Source organism: Lissotriton helveticus, chromosome 12, assembly GCF_964261635.1.
Source record: "Lissotriton helveticus chromosome 12, aLisHel1.1, whole genome shotgun sequence".
Lineage (NCBI taxonomy): Eukaryota > Metazoa > Chordata > Amphibia > Caudata > Salamandridae > Lissotriton > Lissotriton helveticus.
In genome coordinates this window covers 851,802,106-851,824,160 of record NC_136073.1, presented here as the reverse complement: position 1 = coordinate 851,824,160, position 22,055 = coordinate 851,802,106, and the positions used below count along the sequence as shown (strand labels likewise).

The window sequence follows — 22,055 nt, the reverse complement described above, 5'->3', positions numbered from 1 at the left end:
TTTTTCATTTGAGCCCGACCGAGAGCAGCATGGAATCCTCCACCCAGACCATTAACAGACCACCTCCACTGGGAGGGATTCCATCTCTTCAGATATGGTTAGTACTCTGGGTGCTTAAACGCATGCGCGCTAGCGGGGTTTCCCGCTGGATTTAAAAAAAAAAACGCGTTACGTGACAAAGGCAGCTCGTCATGCGCGTAGCGCAGGTAACGCCCATGACGAGCTGGCTTTGTCATGCGCACTGAAGGTGTTAAAGGGCTCAGTGTGGCCTAACTCAAATAGGAAGAGGCACACTCCAGCCAGGACACTAATACACCTACACACTAGAGCAAGCCAATAGAATAGTTACAGTATGAACTCCCAGCATAGTATACATATTTAGAAACAGATCACAGAGAAATGGGATCATCAAACATACACAGAAACGTCACTTTGTGAACTCATAGCACAGTAACCATATTGAGATAAACACTTCACAGTGAAAACAGTGTAGCAAACCCAGCAGGGAAATGATAACAGAGCAAGAGCAGCAAACGAGCAAAAACGCTCAGCGGGAACTCGTAGCAGAGCCAGGGCAGCAAACGTGTAAAGAAACGCCTAGCAGTGAATTCACTGCACAACAAGCGCAGCAAATGTGTAATTAAACACCCAGCAGTGAATTCACAGCACGCGCAGCAAACGTGTAAACAAACACCCGGAAGTTAAATTATAGCAGAGCAAGCGCAGGGAACCTGTTAAGAAACACACAGCAGCAAAATCATAGCAGACAAAACGCATCAAACGTGTAAAGAAACACCTGGCAATTAAATCATAGCAGAGGAAGCAGCAAGCGGGTAAAGAATCACCCGGCAGTGGATTCATAGCAGAGCAAGCCCAGCAAACGTACAAACACCCGGCAGTGAAATCAGAGCAAGCGCAGCAAACATGTAAAGAAACACCCAGCAGTGGAATCATAGCAAAGCAAGGGCAGAAAATGTGTAAAGAATCACCCGGCAGTGAAATCCTGTTAGAACAAGCGCAGCAAACGTGTACATAAACAGCCGGCAGTGCATAGGAGCATAAACACCGCACCGTGAATTCATGTCACAGCATCGAATTCACATAGGGAGTCACCATTGTGAAATGACAGCACAAGCAGACCCGAAAAGATACATTTCACTGCACCATCTGAGGAAAGCGATCCCGTGGACAGCATAAATACACAAAATTATATACGTTTAGCAGAGCAAATCACAAATATGCAAAACCTGTCCTGTTTTTTGGTGCATGAAAACGTACTTAAACATCTCATTTTCACATTAGGGCGAATGGGACAGACAGACATTTCTATGACTAGAAAAACGCATAACAGAGAGGCACACACATTTGGTGGGGCAACTACGACAAAACACGGAGACAACTTGTGACGTCAGAAAACCAAAATCCCCTGTGGCACCAGATTAAATCAAATGCCATTGTGACATCAGAGCAAAATATTAGGACAAGTGACTCGTCCTTTCAGACCAGAGGTGACACCCAGAAAAACACGTAGAGGTGACGACAATGCGGGTACGGAATGCTACAAAAACAAACAAAAAAAACACAGTCCTATGAAGCCGAAACGGAAACACTCCCCTATATCACCAGTAAAACTACAGAGTAGGAACTCAATTTGTAACGATGAAGCAAAGCAGAACAGAATAGCGGCTCTGTGGTGGAAGATTGAAAGTGGAAGTAAATAAATAAAGGATACAGCGATCACTGTTTGGGAGGTGGGTGGACGGGTACTTAACAAAATATTTGGAGTTTAAGTATTCCTCACAATCTGCACCCCCTCCCTTCCTAATGCTCCTTAAGTTCACATCATGCCCTGTGTCTCGTAAACAAGTCCCTCCCCATCCTACTGACCAAGCTTCGCCCCGGAGCCGAGCTTTTTATGGATTGGGGGCAGAGTCTGGAGATACGAGCAGGTGTTCATGCTTTCTGTTATGTTTGTACCTCATGACACAATCTTAAGGAATCAGAAGGAATAGAAATATCCCTCCACCAGGTAAGTTGTATCCCAGTAAGAGATCCCTGGGATGAGAGCTTTATGACCCCAGCACCCCCAGGAGCGGTTGTGACGGGACATTGTGTTTAATCCTCTGGAAGAGGATCCAGACATACATTTATGGTATAAGGAGCCGCACGACCTGCCCCGCCAAGAGCACCAGACATAACAGATGACACAGAGGTACTGCATGGCATCCGCACATCGTACAGTAGTTGCACCTGGTGCCTCTAATCAGCAACCAAGCGCCTCGCCAAAAGCATGTTTACCCTGAAGCACCTTACAGTGATAAGCTGGGCAACTTAGAACCCATGCAACTCAGAGAGAGGGGCGCAGGGCCGCCAGCAGGGATGCACCCATGAGAAGAACCCCTGTGCTTGGAGCACTGAGACCCACCCAACAAGGGGAAGCGGGGGTGGTGGACAAACGAGGAGAGAAAGAGAGGGGATGGGAAGGAGGTATTGTGCAATATGTTGAGAAGGGAGAAGAATGGAGCATTGGGCTTGACGAGAAAAGGTGAGTGGGAAATAAATAAAGTGAGCGCGGGGTCCCCAAAGTGGGTGCCGCGCTCATTAAAGTAAACAAGCTGGCTGCTAAGCCGCTTGTTTATATCTGCATCGCGCTTTCACTTTAAGTGAAAGCGCGATGCAAAAATAAACGCGCTAATATGTAAGGATACGAGAGATCTGTGGAACCGATTTTCAACTCATGCAGTTGTGTCTCTGCAGATCACTATCTGTTCATGGAGAGAGACAGAGGGAAGGGGAAACAAAAAGTGCTTACCCAGTAATTAAAGGCCACAGTATCGTGCCGGCAGTAAAAGATGCAATCCCGGTGGGCAGGCCAAAAGTGGACAAGGCGGTAACCAGGAGGGACTAAGAAGCCTCCTTTTCAATCATGAGCCCGCATTTAGCATGGAGGATGACGCCAGCGAATGAAAAAGATGGGCGGGGTTTCGGAAAGCTTTGGAATCCGTATTGATTCCAAGAAACCCTCAGCATGGCGAGAGCAGCACATGCGCTGCTCACGCCAGGCCAAGACCTAACAATACCACTTGAGTAGGAACCCCTTTTAAATGCAAATGATATTTCCTGGTCAGAGTGAGTTCGCCCATTACATACTCTGAGTCCCCGACCCAACACTATAGATGCAAGTTGAAGGGCTGCATTGGAAAAGCGGTGTTGGAGTTTGCCAGATAGGGTATTTCCCAATGCTCGACTTAGACATATCAAATGTATTCATCCAACCTGGCAATAACAGGTGATATGTTACAAACAGGTACTGATCTAGCATAGACACTAAATAGTGTTATAACCAGTACAGAGGGAAATTTAAGCAAGAGTCCCATTAGATCAGGAGAATATATTGCCAATTCTGTGTGCGAACATGCAAATTTTTTTTTACCAAAACCAACAGCCCCAAACCGCCCAGATGTCATTGTAGGATTTTACCTCCACACTGTATGAAACAAATCCATTTACAAACACTTTTTCCACCGCTTACATCTCTTGGAATAAACATCATGCATGCTTATAAAGGAGGTCCATTCAAAAATCAATAAAATTTGGGCGCAACCCCATCCAAAGTCCACGAGATGATGGAAAGACCTTTCTCCTGCTAGCCTTGCTGACGAGGGGTGTTAACCCGAAACCGGTCCCAGGATGCTCGTTTCTGGTCTAGGGAGGATCTGGCCTCGCAGTTTGGGCTGGACCACCATGGGGAACAGGGTCAAGACCGATTTGTATATGGCTTGGTCTAAACTGGAATGCTGAAGCGTGCAAAACAAATGAAGGAATTAACTCACATCTGTGACTGGGGGTGCATATTTGATTCATTCACCATTCAGTCCATCATCTGTTCTTTTTGCATATGTCGCCCTAAGTGGAAGGGGCTGCCCAGACGTCGGTCCAGTGCTCGCTATGTTACCCTGAAACCGGTCCCAGGATGCTTGTTTCTAGTCCAGGGAGGACATGGCCTGGCAGTTCGGGCTGAACTGTTCCCATGGGGAAAAGGGTTAAGACTGATTTGCATATGTCTGGGTCTTAACTGGAACGGCATGGCGTGAAAAAGAAATTATGGATTTAACCCAGATTTGTGACTGGGGGTGAATGTTTGATTAATTTAGCATTACGTCCATCATCTGTTCTTTCTGCATTGGTCATACATGGGCATTCGCATCCACCCATGGATTCTTATGATAAATTACCCCTCCTCGAGACAGGCCTCAAGTTGTAGAAAATCATTTTCACCAAACTGTCCCACCTTTGAACCTTTGCAGCACCGTGCAGGACAAAGTGGTAAAGCATTAAACTTTGTTGAAGCATAGAATGTTGCGTCAGACGGGTACTCCTTCAGTATAAAATTTATGTTGGACATCACACCCTAGCACTATAGGACAAGGATGCGTCAATTGGCGAAAGGCAGCCTAAAGTACGTCAGAACTAGAGGAGAGAGTAAGAGTACCATAATCTAGTGGATAGTGTGTCAGTGGCAGCCGGCATGCCTCGCGAGTGACGGCGGAAACGGTGCGCAATGTAAAGAAAAAAAATTAAACACTTACCTTGCTAGGTCCTGTGTCTCTACTCCTGCTCTCTTCGTCGGAATGAGGCACTGGAAGCACAGCGTTGTGATTGGTCAGGAAAGCCTGGGTGCCTACCAATCATAATGCTGCAATGTAGTGTTGGGATTGGTCAGAGCGTCCTGGTTCGACGCTCAGCCAGGGATTGGGGCCCTGGGCATGTTCTCCATTCAGGCTGTAATGCAGCCTGCATGGTGAAAGGGGAAAGTGTGCATGACTTGTTTGGGCGGCCCGAGAGTGACGACCAAACAGTCATGTGCACTTAGGAGTGGGTAAACCACTCCTCCCTGCACCGAGAGCAAAGCAGCCCCACCTACCTGCCCGGAAAGCAGCAGGAAACATAAAAAGATAACTCAGAGTTATCATTTTACGTTTCCTTTGCACTACTCAAAAGCAGTGGGGCGATGCTCCTCTACCCCTGTATGGTGGTGTTGTTCTACCTCCTTTTCAGTTACACAACTTTAGTAACTTCAATGCATGAAAACTTAGTAAACCTGTCATTTCCTTTCTCCAGACCACGCACTCTTAGTAGATCCTACCAGTATGCATGATGACGCGACTAACACGCTTTGTAGTCCATATTGTCTCAGTGTCACAGTTGTAGTGAAGGAATCCGTGGAGAGGCGCCAACAAAGAATCTTAAGCAGGCACCACCAACGCTAAAGCCAGCATCGGACAAACATGATAAGTTTAAGGATTCTTACCACTTGCGTCAGTTGGCTTCAAAGACGTCATTTTGATTTTCCCATATGAAGGATTGTGGTTGGATGTCCTAGAGATGAAGTATGAATGGTACACTCATTACAGCACTGGGCAAGCAAGGGTTAGTTTCCAGCTGGTTGGGGCTGAGCAGAACAGACGTAATCGTTGGGCTTAAACATCTATAATTTAATAGAAAGGAGGTTAATAGCCCTGATATTCCCTGAAAGTTTCCTTTGCAAGGCACTGCCTAAAGAAAGGATGCTTCTCTGCCCAAACATCAAGATGGGCAGAGCTCTCAAACAATTCTGTCACGCATGAGGAACACGCTGTAGTTTGTTTTCCTTTGCATTGCTCATATTATAATCGTAGTAACATAACTATAGAGCCAGAATTCAAAGGAATTGAAGCTGGCAGATGGTCTCGGGCAACTGAGAACCACCAAGGAGTCTCACTCTCTGCAGACTGAGAGAGGGGGTGCGTCAGTCCTGGCCTCAGAGGAGGTTGGAACAACAGGGAAGCGCGAGCCCCCTGACACACAGGAACACTGTAGGAGAGGCTGATCTGTAAAAATAGACAGCATTTGAGGTAGAGGGTCTGAATCATCCAGGCGGGACAAAGCCACCTATTCTCGTCAGAACCAAGGGGGAGGGGTCGGTAGTCTACTCTGGTCAGGACAACTACCGGGGTAGCAGCAATTTTATCAGGGCCTGCGGCTGAAGCACTAGTCTTCACCCCTCTCGTGAGCCTCGAAGCTGCAGCCTCTTCTGGGCCCGCGGCACCGAAAGGTCTCTCTCCTCCCAAGGCCGCGCCCTCTGTCCCAGGCACCCCTCCCCTGCCCCCTCCCGTTTACCTTCGCCTCCACCAGCTCCGCCGCCATCTTGGCTTCCCGCGTCATCCGCGCCGGGTACCGCCGATGCACGTGACCCAGCATCTCGGGCTGCAGCCAATGGCCGCGCGCCTCTCTCACCGGCTCGCCCTGCCTGTTCTGCGCATACGCCTTCGCTGCCATCTTTGGACTCTTCCAATGGGGGGCCCGCGTTGCCTTTTCACCGCCTCTCGCCATTGGCGCTATTTTTTTGAATAAACGTCACCTTAAAGAGGTACGAACAGTAAAATAAGGGACTTTTGAGGCGCCTTTCTGCGTGGAAGGATCGATTGCGTGGTCGGTGGGTTGAGGCCTACTCATTTTACCTCAGGATGCAGACCTGTCTTTCCTTCCGTTTATGGGTGTGTCTAACCAGAACCTTGTCGGGGGTTCTACCTGGGCTCTTCATCTGAATTTAACACGAGTTGAGCCAACCTAATTTTTATCATGTAGGTTATGTAAAAATATCAAGTACAAAATTGTAAATGCGCTTTCAAGTGAGGTCATTTATTGACCCCGCCTTGTTTTTGTCTTATGATTCTGAATCCTAGAAATGTGATAAAATCTCTTTAAAATGTAAACAAGTTTATTTCTATGGCATGTGAAAGCTTGGACCTTAACCCCTTGCTTGTCTCTGTCGGCCAACGGCCGTCGCGTACGCGTAGTGCTGCGCTTGGCCGTTGGCCGACGCGGCCCCGCCCACTCATTGAACATGCCACACTGTGTCGGAATTGCCGCTGTGGTAAACAGGTTAATACGTCACAATATAGCAATGCACTGAGAAGTACTTTATTAAGCGTGATCATTTTTAAACATCAACCTTTAGTGAACTAGGAGGCCTGGTTCTAGAGGGTGGGCCAGACGCACCCAAGGAATACCCTGGCCCACCCAAGGCTATTCAGAACTGAAAAACACGCGTTTTTCACCTTAATGTTTCACAGGGGTGTGCAGCCATGAGAGAGGTGTGAAGTCAGCAGAGTTTATTAGCTGCTGTGATGTACAAATGACCAGCACAGATATCCTGAAAACTGAAATAAGATGCTGGGCTTATTGCATCGTATTTTTAAACTTCAATACTTTGCAAAGTAAAAAGCTGCCAACGTTTTTTAAAAACATGAAAAGCTGTAAAGTGGCTCTGTATGGCAGCAGAAACATTTCAGCTTCTTCACCTGACCAGGAGCAGGCTACAGTCTTAAAGTTCTGCATCTTAAAAGTTTGACAAGCAGCATCCCTTCCCTCCCCGAAAGACGGAAGCACATCAAAGAAAGCAAAGTATGTAGCACTTTGAGTGCAGATTATTGTGATAAAAATGTCAAACGTGGACAGATGCCAATACCTAAAATGTCAGATCGAGTAAATACTTTTTAGTTTTTTGGCCAGTATTCACTCACCTTCTTGGCCCACCCACGCTTCTTTGCGGCCCTCCCAAAGAAACCATTGTAGAGCCGGGGCTTGTACTGGTTCTGATTTTATGGCATGACATGGAGGCTTACATTATGCAAATCTCCTTTATTGGCAGCTCAGAGCAGCAACAATTGAGATCTAGAACGTCAAAAACATTGTAACATCCTATAAAGTTCCTTCACACGCATTCCTCTCCCTTCTTTGTTGCTGCTGCTCACAAGATAAGTACACCTCTTATACTTTGTATGTATGTAGTATGTCTGTTTGAGCATTGACTGCTTATCGGATCCCCCTCCCACCCAGCTGTGACTGTGTATTTATTTTTTTACGGAGTTTTATATAGCGCAAGCTTGACCCGAAGGTATTGGGTATCAGAGCGCTTTACACGAGTACCAGTTATATTAGATGAGAACACATTCATTTTTGTTAGGCTCAGGGAAATTAAGTGATTTGCCTAGAATCACAGGATGTTGCAGGTTCTTGAGACTCAAACCCAGTTCCCAAGATTTGAGGTTGACCGCCCTTAGGCCAACTCCTCTCCCCAATATTGTATTAGTGTACTACTTGGCAGTACACCTTGTATAGCGTATCTTGCTTATTTCTGCCTTTCTCTTGGGTGGAGGGGGGCTCCTTATGTCACCAATGTGTGTCTCTTGTTTTAGATCCGGAGGTTCCCTACCTCCGTTTTCCCTCTTTCAATGTTTATTCGTATTCAGTCGTAGTAGAGACTTCCTGTCTCCACTCCGTATCCCTAATCTCCTCCCTTTTGGGTGCTATCCGATTTTGTGTCCCCGTTGGAGTCGTCCGCCTCCACCCGATTAATTTTTGTGCTTTTCTTGGTCCTTTAAGGCTAAGGGAAGCGCTACACAGGATCGGTATCTTTTAAGTCCGATCCCGTGCTAAGCGACGCCTCCGTGCCCGGCGTCGTCCCACTCCCATGGCAACCCGAAGGCTGGAGCTCTTTTGAGGCCGAGCGGGGTTGCCATGACAGCGGGAAACAAGCGAGCCACTCCTGTGAGCCCACTTACTACTTTGCTGCCCCGCCCTACGTGCGTCACGCACCCTCTACCTTAGGCCCATTCTTAGGGACGCTGGGACACGCACAGCTAAGGAAGCGATCCATCATCTATACACCTTGAGCGTAGTAAAACAGATGGCTTCATTTGGAAAATTTATACAACAGACTCGGCTCGAGCTGATAGCTGCTAAGGCCACGCAGGAATAGTGACTTCGTCGTGGGACACCTGGTGGTCCTCACAGGTCCCCGACCGCGTGTGCCTTTATGAACTCTGGGAACTTCTCACAAACGCTTGTCCACAGAAATTTTTAACTTTTGTAATTTTATACTTTGGTCTTAATGTAATGGTTTTAAGTAACGAATTTAAGAGAATTTAGAATGGAGAAGCACACCTTAGTTTTGCCGTCACTGAACTCTTTATAATCAATAATCTCTGCGTGCAACATCGGTGGCACGTTTGCCCTCACGTGCCCTCACTTGAACCAACCTAACTCGAGTGAATAACACCCGACCAATGTGCACAGTTGCAAACTCTTTTGAGTTTATTTTCAAAAATTTTTAAACCTTTATCAGTTTCAATTTAAATCAATATAACAACTCAATTACAAACATTGAACATAACATTGTTTGTTATTCAAACATAACAGTTCTTTTTGAAGTTCAAAACATTGCAGCGTTAGTAGCATTACACATCTTTTCACATGAAACAATGAACATTTTAGGAAGTAACCACACAATAAAGTTATTCATTCATTCACTCCTGTGAGCCAGATCTAGAGCCCGGCTAACGGAGGAATTTGCCGTGCTTTCTTTTTAAATTAGTAACAAACAGTGACTCACTCCTCCGTAACAGTGCAGTGGGTCACCATCCTTTCAGCGCCGGCTAACCTCTGACTGTGGCTGCCGCTTGAACTATTGAAGTTAATTAAAAAAAAAAGGAGATATAAGAAGGGCAAAAGGTCACACATCACACAGATCGGAAAATTTTTAAAGGAACACCGACAGCAGGCCCAAATCTAAGGAAAAGCCCTTAGCAACCATTGGCAGCCATTTGATCAAACTGGGCTAAGTTACTACGATAATTAGAGCGCCCATTTTATTGGGCAACTTTAGTTGTTTTGACTGTTGGAACTTGACTGACTGCTAGGACAGCTGCCTTTTCACCACCAATTCTCAGTTTCTAACTTTATTAATAATTATGTCCTCTGAACGCTCAACTAGCTCCATGTAAGATAGATTGGGGGGTCTTATTAATATTAGATAGGGTAATATGGTGACTTGATGACACAATTAACAAGAAGTTGGAGGTTCTATCTAAAAAAAGGTTGGCCAGTTACTGGATGCCCTGAGGAGGCCACACAGGCGGACAACATACAAAGGAAGAGGGCTACAGCTGATAGCCTACCTAAAGGTGCTAAAAAGGCCAAGACTTCTAAGCCACTGGCATCACGCAGTGACAGAGACAGTGCCTTGGGCACAACAGATGGGCAGGAAAAATGCCCGGTACTACCCATCCCCTTTGGTAGTGAAGATGAACTGGAGGATGAGATCAATCTCTCCTACTCCTCAGAGTTTGACTCTGAAGAAGAGGGGAGATAAGGAACGTGGGTATAGCTGATGAGGCATCTAAGGCCTCAGGGTCAAAAATGGGGATTGTAGAACCGTTTGGGGAGTGTATGTTTGACCTGCTACTCTTCAAACACCCTCTATCCCCAGAGTGGGTCTCATCGCAGCATGTGGGTGAATACCTTTCCTTCTGGCTCCATAAAGAAATTCCTCAGGAGGTGAGGTCTCGCTTCAGATCTGAGTGCCCTCGACCATCCCTCCTGGACAAAGTGACCACTATCCCAGACCTAGAAAATAAGGTAGTGGCGTTCCACACCAAAAGCAGTAGAGACCCGAGTAAAGGCCTCAACAAGGGCCTGAAATCCTGCCAAGACTGACTCTTGTATATTACTGGCCCTATAACTAAAATGTTTGAACTAGCTGAAAGGGCCTACCTTGAAGATAGCCCCATTGACACGAGACAGCTGCGCCAGTGGGCGCAAAGAGACATTTGTCTATTTGGCAACGCCAATACTGCTCTCTCCAGTGGGAGAAGAAAGAGTGTTATGTTAAAAAATCGACCCCAAGCTAGTGGAACTAGCTAATAAGGAAGGGGGAGCAGCCTCCCAAGGCCTTCTCTTTGGGAGTAATTTATCAAGGAAATGGCTAAATATGTGCGAGTATTTCATTCTATACAAAAGGCCTTTTAAAAGAGCCCCACAACAAGGTTTTTGGCAGGGCTGGGAGAACACAGGGTGAGTTCCTCGGCCGTGGTCAGAGCTCATCAAGATTCTACATGGGACGGGTGGGCAAGATCCTCTCACACAGGATTTGCGGGCCACTCATCCTTCTACCCTCAAAATCAGAGATTTCGTGGCAGAGGCTTCAGGGGCGAACGGAGAAAAAGAGGCTTTTCAGCAGGTAAGACTTATGAAAGACCCTTCAGATACCCCTATTAAGGTGGGAGGAAGACTATCCCAATTCTGTGGAAACTGGAACCTGGTGAGCCAGGATCCCTGGGTCCTGGATACAGTCAAGGGGTACAAGATACAGTTCATAGACTTACCAATACAAAGGAAGTTACCCCGGGAGATAACCTGCTTGCAACAAGATTCAATCCTAGTGGCAGAGGAGGTGAAAGACTTATACACCAAAGGGGCAATACGAGATGGAAAAGACCAAGGTTTCTTCAGCAATGTTTTCCTAGTGGAGAACAAAGACAAAGGGATGAGCCCTGTTATAAACTTAAAAGATGTGAACAAAGGGGTGGTTTACCACCACTTCAAAATGGAGGGAATCCACCTTCTCAGGGACATATTAAGGGAAGGGGACTGGTTAACTCGCTTAGACCGGAAAGATGCATACCTCGCTATCCCTATCTGGCCCCCACACCAGAAATGTCTCCAGTGCATGTGAGAGGGCAAACTCTGGCCGTTTTGCAGCCTCCCCTTCGGTCTTTCATGAGCCCCTTGGTGTTTCACCAAGGTCCTACGCTCAGTAGCCTGGATGGCTAATAGCAAGTGGGATAAGATTGATAGACAACTTTCTAATTATGTCCCAATCCAGAGAAGTGGCATCACAACACACAGGTCTCACAAAGAAACTCTTAGAACACCTAGGATTTGTCATAAACATGAAAAAAGCATCAATAACTCCAAGCCAAGACATTCAATTCCTGGATTTTATCATAAATACAGTTCAAGCAGAGTTAAAATTAAAATAATAGAGTCGGATGTGAGCTTTGAGGGATGGGGTGCAACATGTGGCGACTCATCAACAGGGGGACAATGGACAGAACAGGAAAAGGAGTTACATATCGACTGCCTGGAACTATTGGCAGGCTCCTTTGCAATTTGCAGCTTTACAGGAATCTAATGAAATGTTCAGTCATGCTTCGCATGGACAATGTATCTGCAGTGAGATATGTGAACAAAATGGGAGTACCCCTCTCCAAGGGACTATTGGACCTAGCCAAGAACTTCTGGGCCTATTGCCTCAACAAGGGCATCTCAGTGACTGCTGAACATATCCCAGGTCTGAACAACGAGGTCAAAGACTGGTTTTCCAGGAATTTCAGAGATTCCAGCAACCGGAGACTAGACAGGGAAATCTTAACCATTCAGACCATATGGAAACCCTTTGGGGTAGATCTCTTTGCAGACAGGCTGAACACTCAAATACCGAAAATTTTCAGATGTTGGCCGGATCCTCAGGCCTTGGGGGCAGATGCCTTCCTTCAGAATTGGTGAGGACTAGTACCGTATGCCTTCCCTCCATTTGTCATGCTACCAATACTACTATTACAAGTTCACAGGAACAAGCAGGTAACAGTGGTAATAACGCCCCTCTGGAGGTCACAAGCATGGTTCCTAATCCTGATGGAAATGAATGTAGACCTACCAATCTTAATACCAACATTTGAAGAAATATTTACAGGTCCTCAGGTAGAATGTCACGCCCTTGTCCAGCTGGGCCTTCTATAATTGATGGCCTGGAGGATTTCAGGAGACAGTGGCAGATGCCAGGACTTTCAACAAATTCTTTCAGACTCATATCAGAGTTGTGGGACCTGGCACAAGAAAAGCATATAGACTGGCTTAGCAGAAATGGGTTTGTTGGTGTCTTAGTCAGAATTACAACCCCCTTTCAGCTGATCTAGTGCACATCGTTAAATATCTATCTGAGATCTTTACTTTGGGTCTGTCCTACCGGACAGTTAATGTCTACAGATCAGCCATTGCAGCAGGCCATTGCCTTATAGACTGAACCATAGTGGATCAAAACCTACTAACTAAGAAACTAATGAGAACTATTTGTGTTTTAAACCCACCTGCTGCTAAATACACTGCCTTATGGGACATTAGGGATGTCCTTAGAGTCGTCATATCCTGGGGTGAGAACTCTGGGCTATCGCTCTAGCCAATTTCTTATAAACTCACTGTTTTGCTGTGCCTAGTATCCTTCAGGCACCCGTCAGACGTGAAGCCTTAGATATTACCAGTAGAGCCTACCAACCAGAAAGGGTCTGCTTTTACTTAAAAAAAAAAACTAAAACCATGTCAACCTCGGTTTTCTATCCCTTTTTTCACAGAATGAAAGATTGTGTGTAGTGAAATGCCTGTTGGAGTACGAAAGAAGAACTGCAAGGTTAAGAGGAAATGTTGAACAAATGTTACTATCTCATAGGTCCCCTCAGAGAACAGTTTCCGCACCCACCTTAGCAAGATGGGTGAAATATGTTATGAAAGAAGCAGGAATAGATATATCTAGATTTGACAAACATTCCCTTAGAGGGGCCTTAACTTCAAAAGCCTTTATTTTGGGTGGAGGTCTACAAGACATCCTTTGAGCTGCTGACTGGTCCAATGAAACTATCTTCAAAAGCTGTTATTTTAAACCTGTAACAAGCGCAATTGGGAATGTGTTGAACACACTTTAAACTTGCATAATGTTAGCCTCCGTGTCAAGCCATAAAATGTATATTTTTCACAGCCTGGTGGGCAGAAAATTCAGATTTTATAAAAGATACGGGGGCTAAGATTTTCCCTCCACTTAAGTACCCACCATGGGTCAAATGTCTAAAGTGGATGTTTTTGTCTTTCACATTAGAAATCTCAAAGAACTACCGGATGATTACACTGAAGTTAAGAAAAAAGAAAATTAAAGTAATCTTGTTCGCTTCACCAAAGAAGGGAGAAGACTACGTGTGGAGGGGCTTTATAAGCTGTTAGAATGTTTTTGACGTTCTAGATCTCTTCAATTGTTGCTGGTGTGAGCTGGGCACTAAAATAGTTGCATAATCTTAGGATCTGTGTCTTTAACAAAATCCAGATTTTCTGCCCACCAAAGCTTTAAATAAAGGCTTTGGTTTTACCTCTCAGCAGTTTTTATTTAGTATGAATTTTACCCAAAGGTTTTGGAGCGCTTTACATAAGCACTCGTTATATTACACAAGCCCACCATTCATTGTTTAATAGGATTTGGAGATAAAGTTTTTCTTTCAGAATCACAGGATCTATGTCAGGTTCTGGAACGTGATGTGCCTACCTAGAACTACATCTCCCATGAACCTAGGGAGTAGAACTACATTTCCCATGCTCCTTCGCGGCGCATGGTTAAGGCGAGGCAGAACCAGGAAACTGTGCTCGTGATTTTGTGTTTGTTACCGGGAGCCTGTTGCTGTTACTGACGTTCGTTATTCTGTGATGCTCTTCCCAAGACAGTCCTAGGAATCTGAGGGGAAGATGGCACAACCGGGTAATGTGTTTGCGCAAATGCGCTAAAGATGTGAAGTGCTCTGATTCAGTTTTCGTTGTCAGTCAAATTAGACTGTGTACCTTTGCGGCTGCAAGGGGTTTTCTCCATGTGTCCTGTTCTGTGCAGGTACTGTCGTTACCTCACCTCCGGAGGGGGGCATTCTCTTTATTGCCTAGTGACGGATTACTGTGGATTACAAATGCCTAAGCGGATGTTAGTAGTGCTGTGAACTACAACATACCGTGTTAGGTCCAAATGTACATTGTTCATAATTACTGTGGATTACAAATGCCTAAGCGGATGTTAGTAGTGCTGTGAACTACAACATACCGTGTTAGGTCTAACAGTACAGTGTTCATATTTACTGTGGAATACAAATGCCTAAGCGGATGTTAGTAGTGCTTTGAACTACAACATACCGTGTTAGGTACTTCTGATGACCACGCTACAAGCACCTGTTTGTCTGTCTGCATTATGCAGTGACCTGCCTATTGAGTGGGGTTTTCAGTGCCTTTATATTTCTCCCTACATTCCTTCAGGTGAACTTCTTATTGAGGTCACAGTGTCCTGATAGACTAGGATATTCTTCAAGTGTTACTTATTACTGCGTGGGTAGGTATCTAGAGTAGTGTATATGGTTTAGAAGGATATGGTGCTTGTACTTTATGTTGATGTTTATGCTTATTGTGTCTGCAGGCAAGAGGGGCTTATGCATACAGCTGTGTGAAGAAGCAGGAAGGAGTTATTCGCAGGTGAAAATAGGATATGTTTCCTTTAGCGAGAATTGAATGAGAGTAGCATTTAGAACTATATTAATGCTGATGTGCTTTCTCTTTACAGCTTCTGTTCCCCAGCTGACCCTTTCCCCTCTATCTTTTCTTTTGGGTTTTTCCCCTTTTGGGGTTTTTTCCCTAGCCGTATCTCCTGAATACCCTGTGATATTTATTCGGGGTGTTTGGGGGGTCCGGAGGTGGAGCATTTCTTCTGCATACAGATCCTGCGGAGTGTGATCTTGACAATCTAGAGCCACTGCTGAGACACAAACGTGTTCAAGGCCCATTGCTTTGGTCTGATGTGAACGCTGATGCAGAGTGAAGCTTTTAGTGCGAGTGCAAGATGGGGGAAGACGCGCACAGCATACCTCCCCAGCTCGGCTCTGGCCCTGGTATCTCGCTCCTTGCTCCTCCAGCTGTATGTGTCGGGCGGAGACAGGTGTCCCAGGCAGAAGTACCCGTTCCCCAGGAGCGAAGAGGGAGCCCCTCCCTTCCCCAAAGATACAGCCTCCACAGTGCCAAAACAGAATGTTGTGTTCGATTTTAGATACCGAATGAATTTACAGATTCATGCCCTTAAATAGGTACAATTCACGTTGCCCTTATAAAGGTATAGAAATCCAGTCCTTATTTAGGCATAGCCCATGCTGCCCCAATACAGGCATGGCTACTTCCATCCGTTCATCTACGTCACAACGATTTCTTGGAAAACCAGACTCTTACGCCGTTAGGGACTTACCCTTGCTTGAATATTGATTTCTCCAAGAACTCAGTTATTATTCATGAACATCTATTCCTTAGGTTTTCATTCATGACGTTTATATGCCCGACTTTACGTCAAAGCTGGCATTCCTAAACACCTTCAAGGTATAAATATACCTTCACTTCCTAGGGCAAAGCACGGTGTGGGTCTGTGCAGTTCGACTACCTACTTGCCTGATGCAGCTCACTACAGCAAGTGCCGAAGGAAGCCGACTTTCCAGCTGACGCACTGAAAGGAAGCTGTCCTCCTCTGCCGAGATTCCAGCTCCAGTGCTTCTTACTCCCCTTGCGGGGTGTTGGGAAATCGAGTCCGAGACAGAGATACCCAGCCTCCTTCATTCTAAGGTATGGAGCTGATTAGAACCTTAAGAAACCGTCGGCAAATTCTTGGCAAAACTAAACTTAGCTAAAGACAGCACCTACTTCTTCCCTCTTACTAGACCTAGGTTAGGCACACTGGGGAGGCATATTTTAGAAGCACCAGTTGAGTATTTTAGCCTGTGTTATTTATGTATGTATTTTTATGTGTCATAGAACCAGACAATGCTCTTACAGTATTATTTTATATTACTGTTTACGCTGTACGCATTATACTTTGCATTCTGTCTAACAATTGTAGCAGTTCACCTCTCTTGCATGAGAAAGAAGACTGTTCAATAAACCCCTTTTATTGAAACGCCCGTCTCTCTATTTTCTCTGCAACTAGTAGAAACGAAGCATGCACGATTGACTGAGTAAAATAGTTATCTATTGTTTCCACGACTGTGAAGATATTTGTTCCAGTCCTAGGGAAACAAAGTTGTCATGTTTATGCGGTTGTCCGAAACTAATCCCTTCTTGTGAATTCGAGAAAGTTTCTAGTGACCTCTGAGCTAGCTGGCACTCACAATTAAGTTTAGTATACTTGATAGAGACATACTGACCTCAGTCTTATGTCAAATCTATAGTGTATATTATTCCAATGCGCAGAGCCTATTGGGAATATAGGAACTGCACTGCAGGGAATATAGGAACTACACTGCATGGCGCCCAACGTTTGGTAAGGCACTAATTTAACGCTAGATACTAAAGTAACTCTGTCGTGCTTTTCTCAGAGACCCCTTTTTTCCATAATACTCCAATAGACATCTGAAGTGGGTAAAAGGATAATATCCGCCATAGCTGAGTAGGACGAAAATCCTATGTATTAGCTTTTTGGTTTGTTCAATGTTGAAGGATACAGTGTTCCAAAATATTGTGCACCTTATCTTTGTTTCCTTGAAACTTGCTCTGCAAACTTTCAGTCAACAAAATGACAGATAGCGACAACAGCACCAAGAACTGTGGAGCTGCGGCTGATCCAGCAGCATTTAACATAACAGGTTTCCAAGAAACCGATGAGGATGCTATATGCACTCCTATAAATTTAAGGAAAGCCATCACTATAAAACGTATAAAAAATGGCCTAACATCGAGAGGTGGTAGGATAGTTTTTGTGAGAGAGGCACATGAATGTCACCAGACAGAGGTATTCTATTCATGGATAGTCTTCCCTAAAGAAAATCCAATAACACATGTGTTTCACTTCTACAAAGAAGATGATCCACCGGAAGAATACATTCCTTTTGAGGATATTGATATTCCACTCACATACCAAGAGCATGCGCTCTGGTTTAAAGGCGCCCTAAAACATTTAAATCACATTACCAGGCTCTGTCCACTAGGTAGACCAGGAGCAACATGGCCGGTCTTAGCCAGCTATACACCACATCCTGACATTAATGAAATAACAGATGTAGAATTACGAACTCAACTCAAACAGTTAATAAACATTTATAGACAATTGGTTCAATATGTCATGCGGACTCTCACAATCCAACCTACAATAATGATTCCACAACATCCCCCTCACCAGGGGAATACACAAAAAAATACACCACAGACTTTACACTCAGTCATTGGTAAATTACCTGCAAAACGGGAACAAATTCCATTCCGGATAGCTCAAAAAATTATTCAAATCGAGGCAGTATTTCCTAATACTACCCCTCAGGAGAAACGCAGAATTTTAACAATCTGCTTACCAATCGGGATCACACCACATCTGGAGGACTGCACCACTTGGGGTACAGTCTTTGCTGCTATCTACACTAAAACACACGGGAGTCGATTCCGATCCGGTAAAAAGCGCTCCGAATTGCCGTTCGGAGCGTTTTTCCCGTACGAATCGTACCCTGCAACGTCCCCCGTACGTACGACGAAGTACGATTCGTACCAGGAGCTGGACTCTGTACGAATCGTACAGGGACCGTACGAATCAAATCCCCTGTACGCGACATCTGTACGGTTCGCGGCTGCTTTTTCCGAACCGGCAAGTACGATTCGTGTTGGGTACGCACCGTACGACCCTTTTTCTACGGGAGCTGAAAACAGCTGTAAAAGCAGAGTTCGCCCCGAAACAGGTAGGGAACGCCCCTCCCGGGTACGGTGCGTACCCCCCATGATCACAGTTGGGGTACGCACCATATCCCTGCGATCATGGGAGGTACGCACCGTACCCAGCGATCATGGGGGGTACGCACCGTACCCCGCGATCTTGGGGTGTACGCACCGTACCCCATGTACGCTGGGTGTACGGTGCGTTCCCCATGTCTGCTGAGTGTACGGTGCGTACCCCCCATGATCACAGGGGCACGGTGCGTTCCCCTGCGATCATGGGGGGGTACGCACCGTATGGTGTGTATGTGAATGTACGCTTTTCCGTACGAATCGCCCTTACCTGACGTGGACCGTCGAGTCGTACGGTGTGTGTACGAGTCGTACGGAGACGGCTCCGGATGCGAATCGTACGGACGAGAATTTTACCGGATCGGAATCGGTGTTCTGTCTATGGTGGTAATACCTGACGGCCTGAAACAGATTCAAAACGAATACGGGGCAGAGCCTGCTTTAAATTTGGGTATGAAACTAGTAAAAGATTTCAAACAGGTCTCAGCAATAGTATTAGCTAATATTAAATGTAAGGCAGCATCCATGGCGTTCCGCCAGAAATTAAGAGAATTTGATGTAACTGAGCAACCACAAGAACTAGCCAGAATGGTTGGAGGCGCTAGGGGGCGCACAGCGGAATGGCTGCCTAGCTGTGCAGCTCCGCCCGGCGGATCGTAATATCGCTGTAAAAGCACGCAAAAATGGATCACGGCGGGACAATGAACATACTAGCGTGGATGGGAGCGTGCTGAGCACAGACGGGACGGTAGAAGAAGAATCCTGAGGTACAGGTGTCCACATAACAGCTGAAAGATACGAACGCCCGCGCAGACCAACATGGTGGCCGGTACTCTGTCCGACTTGAAGAAATGCGGCGGACTCCGACAGCGCTGAAACCGGAGGCTGGCTAAGGTACCCCGGGGCTGCAGGATTATGGTTTGGGTCGGGGGTTTGAGCGGACGGTAATCACGGCAGCAGAGCGTGCTACGGAATGGACAAATGAATATATGTGGCAAGGACTCCCACTTTCAAAATGGCGGCTTTGCAGGTATGAAATTGGGCCGATAGCAAGCAGCCCCTCCGGGTAGCGATCAGAACACCGCGCACCCTGCGTGCCTCTGGGGACAACTAAAGCACAATCAGTGCATGGCATGGTGACATTTCCCCCCATTATTACACGGATCGATCTCTGTCTGCTGCGACAATGAGGGAAACAAAATGGGGGCGCCCATGTACGGCCCAGTACGGAGCGCTCTATACCGCAAACTTGAGCATAAGAGTGTAATTGGGCATGAGCGACACCTCAGCGCTTGCTAGCCAGACATCCAACAAGAGCCCTGTGAGGTGAGGTGGCGCATGTGTGCTCAGCTAAGAGTGGCGCCTCTGAACTGTGCGATCCGACATATGAACGTGGGCCGTTGTAAAGGCGCGAAAAACACTAGGGACTATAAACACCCGCAACAGCGACCAAGGCTGAGGGAGGGTGCAGACTAACTCCCTGGCATAATGAAGCGCGGAGTTACTATATGGACACATCATTGTTGCTAATACACCCTGGCTAACGAGGACGCTGGTGGCGTGTAACGGATCTATCAAGTGTGTGCAGCCTGACATCTCCTCGTTGGACATTGAATCGTCTGGCAGGGTTACATAAGAAGAACAATACGGAAGCTCTAGGATTGAACCGCTGATCCCGGGAATAGTTACGCGGAAGTCCAGACCTACAACTATAAACCGGACCTGCTCCGATTTCTCAACAAGGCAAGACACTGCACGAAAGTCCTACACCAGATCTGTGACGGCATTTATATATCACAGGACCGCTCTGATGCCATTAATCACCAGGTAAAGCCCGCAGGACAACAGGCGAGGAGCCCAGAATCTGAGGGCGACTTACAGGACATTGATAGTGGAGAAAAATATAGGGCAGACTATAAACGGTCCAAGAACACGTGACACACACTTCTGCGTCGTGCTCGCAGCAACGTCACACACGCCACTGGTGTTCCTATAAATAACTCTGAGCCATACATAATGGGGAAACCGGATAACAAGAAGCCTAAACTTACCTTCGAGGCGCGGAAAACGCCTCGGGCCAAAGTGGGGCAACGGAGGAAGACCCGGAAACGGAACCCCAAGAAGGAAGCGTTATGGAAAATATACTGAAAGCCATACAAGCAAACTTGTAGGACATTAATGGCAAACTAGACCATTTAACGGGCAGAGTCGACAACATGGCGGCAAAACTCGACAAACAGGGTGAAAGACTAGACACGGCGTAAACCAGAATCTCGACTGTAGAAGATGAATCACGCACCACAACAACCAAATGTGCGGGCATGGAGAAGGTCCTCGAAGTGATTAAAGCCAAGTCGGAGGAGTTGGAAGCCAGATCGAGGCGAAATAACATACGAATAGCGGGACTGCCGGAATCAACCAATACAGGCCGAATGGAGCCCTATGTGGAACAACTATGCAAGGACTTGTTTGGCGCTGATAACCTATCGTCTATCTTCATAATTGAACGTGCACACAGATCCTTAGCTCCGCAGCCAAAACCAGGAGCTCCGCCCAGACCTATAGTAGCAAGAGTCCTAAACTACCGGGATAGAGATGCTGTGTTGAGGATGGCGCGGGAAAAAGGTGAAATCCAGCACCAGGGTAACAAACTAGAATTCTTCCCGGACTTCACGTTTGCAGTGCAACAAGCGCGTAAAGAATTCAATGACGTCAAAGCCAAACTTCGTGACCTTCAGATCCCCTACGCCATGCTGTATCCTGCGCGACTAAAAATTACGTGGGATGACAAACCGGTATTCCTGTCAATGCCCAAGGCTGCAATGGACTTCATCAAGGCAACGGTAACCAAAGGTAAAAGGTCAAATCGTAGAGACAGACACACAGACTCTGACTAAAGGTAAGACTCCCTGATGTAAAGTATGCTGACCTTAACCGACTGATATCACAAAGAACTCCGTTTGACGGAGGGGAATGTCATGGTGCCCAGGAACTGCCAATATGGCCTTGAGACATTTACTGGTAACGTGGGAGGTGAACATTGAAGCACCATGCTGTGCAGATGACCTGCTACGGATTGACATTGTCTATCTACTTGGGAGGATGCCCGGTTAGTCCTACTTGACAGGAGGGGCCATAGTGCAAGGATATATAGACGTCTCATGCAGCCCTGATTATCACCTATGCAAACTATTTTAGAGGGATAAATGTCTCGTCATGGAGATTATGACTTTACTGGACAACATAAGCATTGGAAGCGTCTCACTATGTTAATGTTAATATATGACCCCGCTGTGGTCTGTTTACAACTTATAGATCTGCCCACATCCTTTAGTTAGGATGGTGTAGTGCACCCTCGGCGGACCTCTACAAGGGCGGTCCCCGAACAGTTATGTTGATGATTGTTGTTCTAAGGGTAAAATGGCTTCGGCAGAATTGGGTTGCTGGAGTGGGTGGGACGTGGGTTAGTTGGGGTTTGTTGTTTTTTGAACAGCCTGGACGATTGAGATGCACTGCTGGACGCCGCTTTGTGATGTATGTTAACTGGTCGGAATCAAATGTCATAATGTTATACTATGATGTGCTGAGATTAGGAGGGTCAAAATGTGCTAAATTGTGTATAAAGATAGTAGAGC

At 46.2% G+C, this 22,055-nt stretch overlaps 1 protein-coding gene and 1 long non-coding RNA gene across 4 annotated transcripts in view; one reads left to right on the top strand and one right to left on the bottom strand.

Moving 5' to 3' along the window:
- The window catches only part of PIAS4 (protein inhibitor of activated STAT 4), a 155,070-nt gene extending 148,724 nt beyond the window's left edge, over nucleotides 1–6,346 (bottom strand). Inside the window, exon 1 of one of the 3 annotated variants that reach the window (XM_078670093.1) lies at nucleotides 6,160–6,346. In XM_078670093.1, coding sequence (XP_078526219.1) covers nucleotides 6,160–6,318 — 159 coding nt within the window. In that variant the 5' untranslated portion in view covers nucleotides 6,319–6,346. The other 2 variants (XM_078670096.1, XM_078670095.1) reach the window with 2 other exon arrangements.
- Nucleotides 6,347–6,417: 71 nt separating this feature from the next.
- The window catches only part of LOC144798957 (uncharacterized), an 88,056-nt gene continuing 72,418 nt past the window's right edge, over nucleotides 6,418–22,055 (top strand). Inside the window, exon 1 of the long non-coding RNA XR_013603709.1 lies at nucleotides 6,418–6,623. This is a non-coding gene — a long non-coding RNA (uncharacterized LOC144798957). The remainder of the gene's footprint in view (nucleotides 6,624–22,055) is intronic.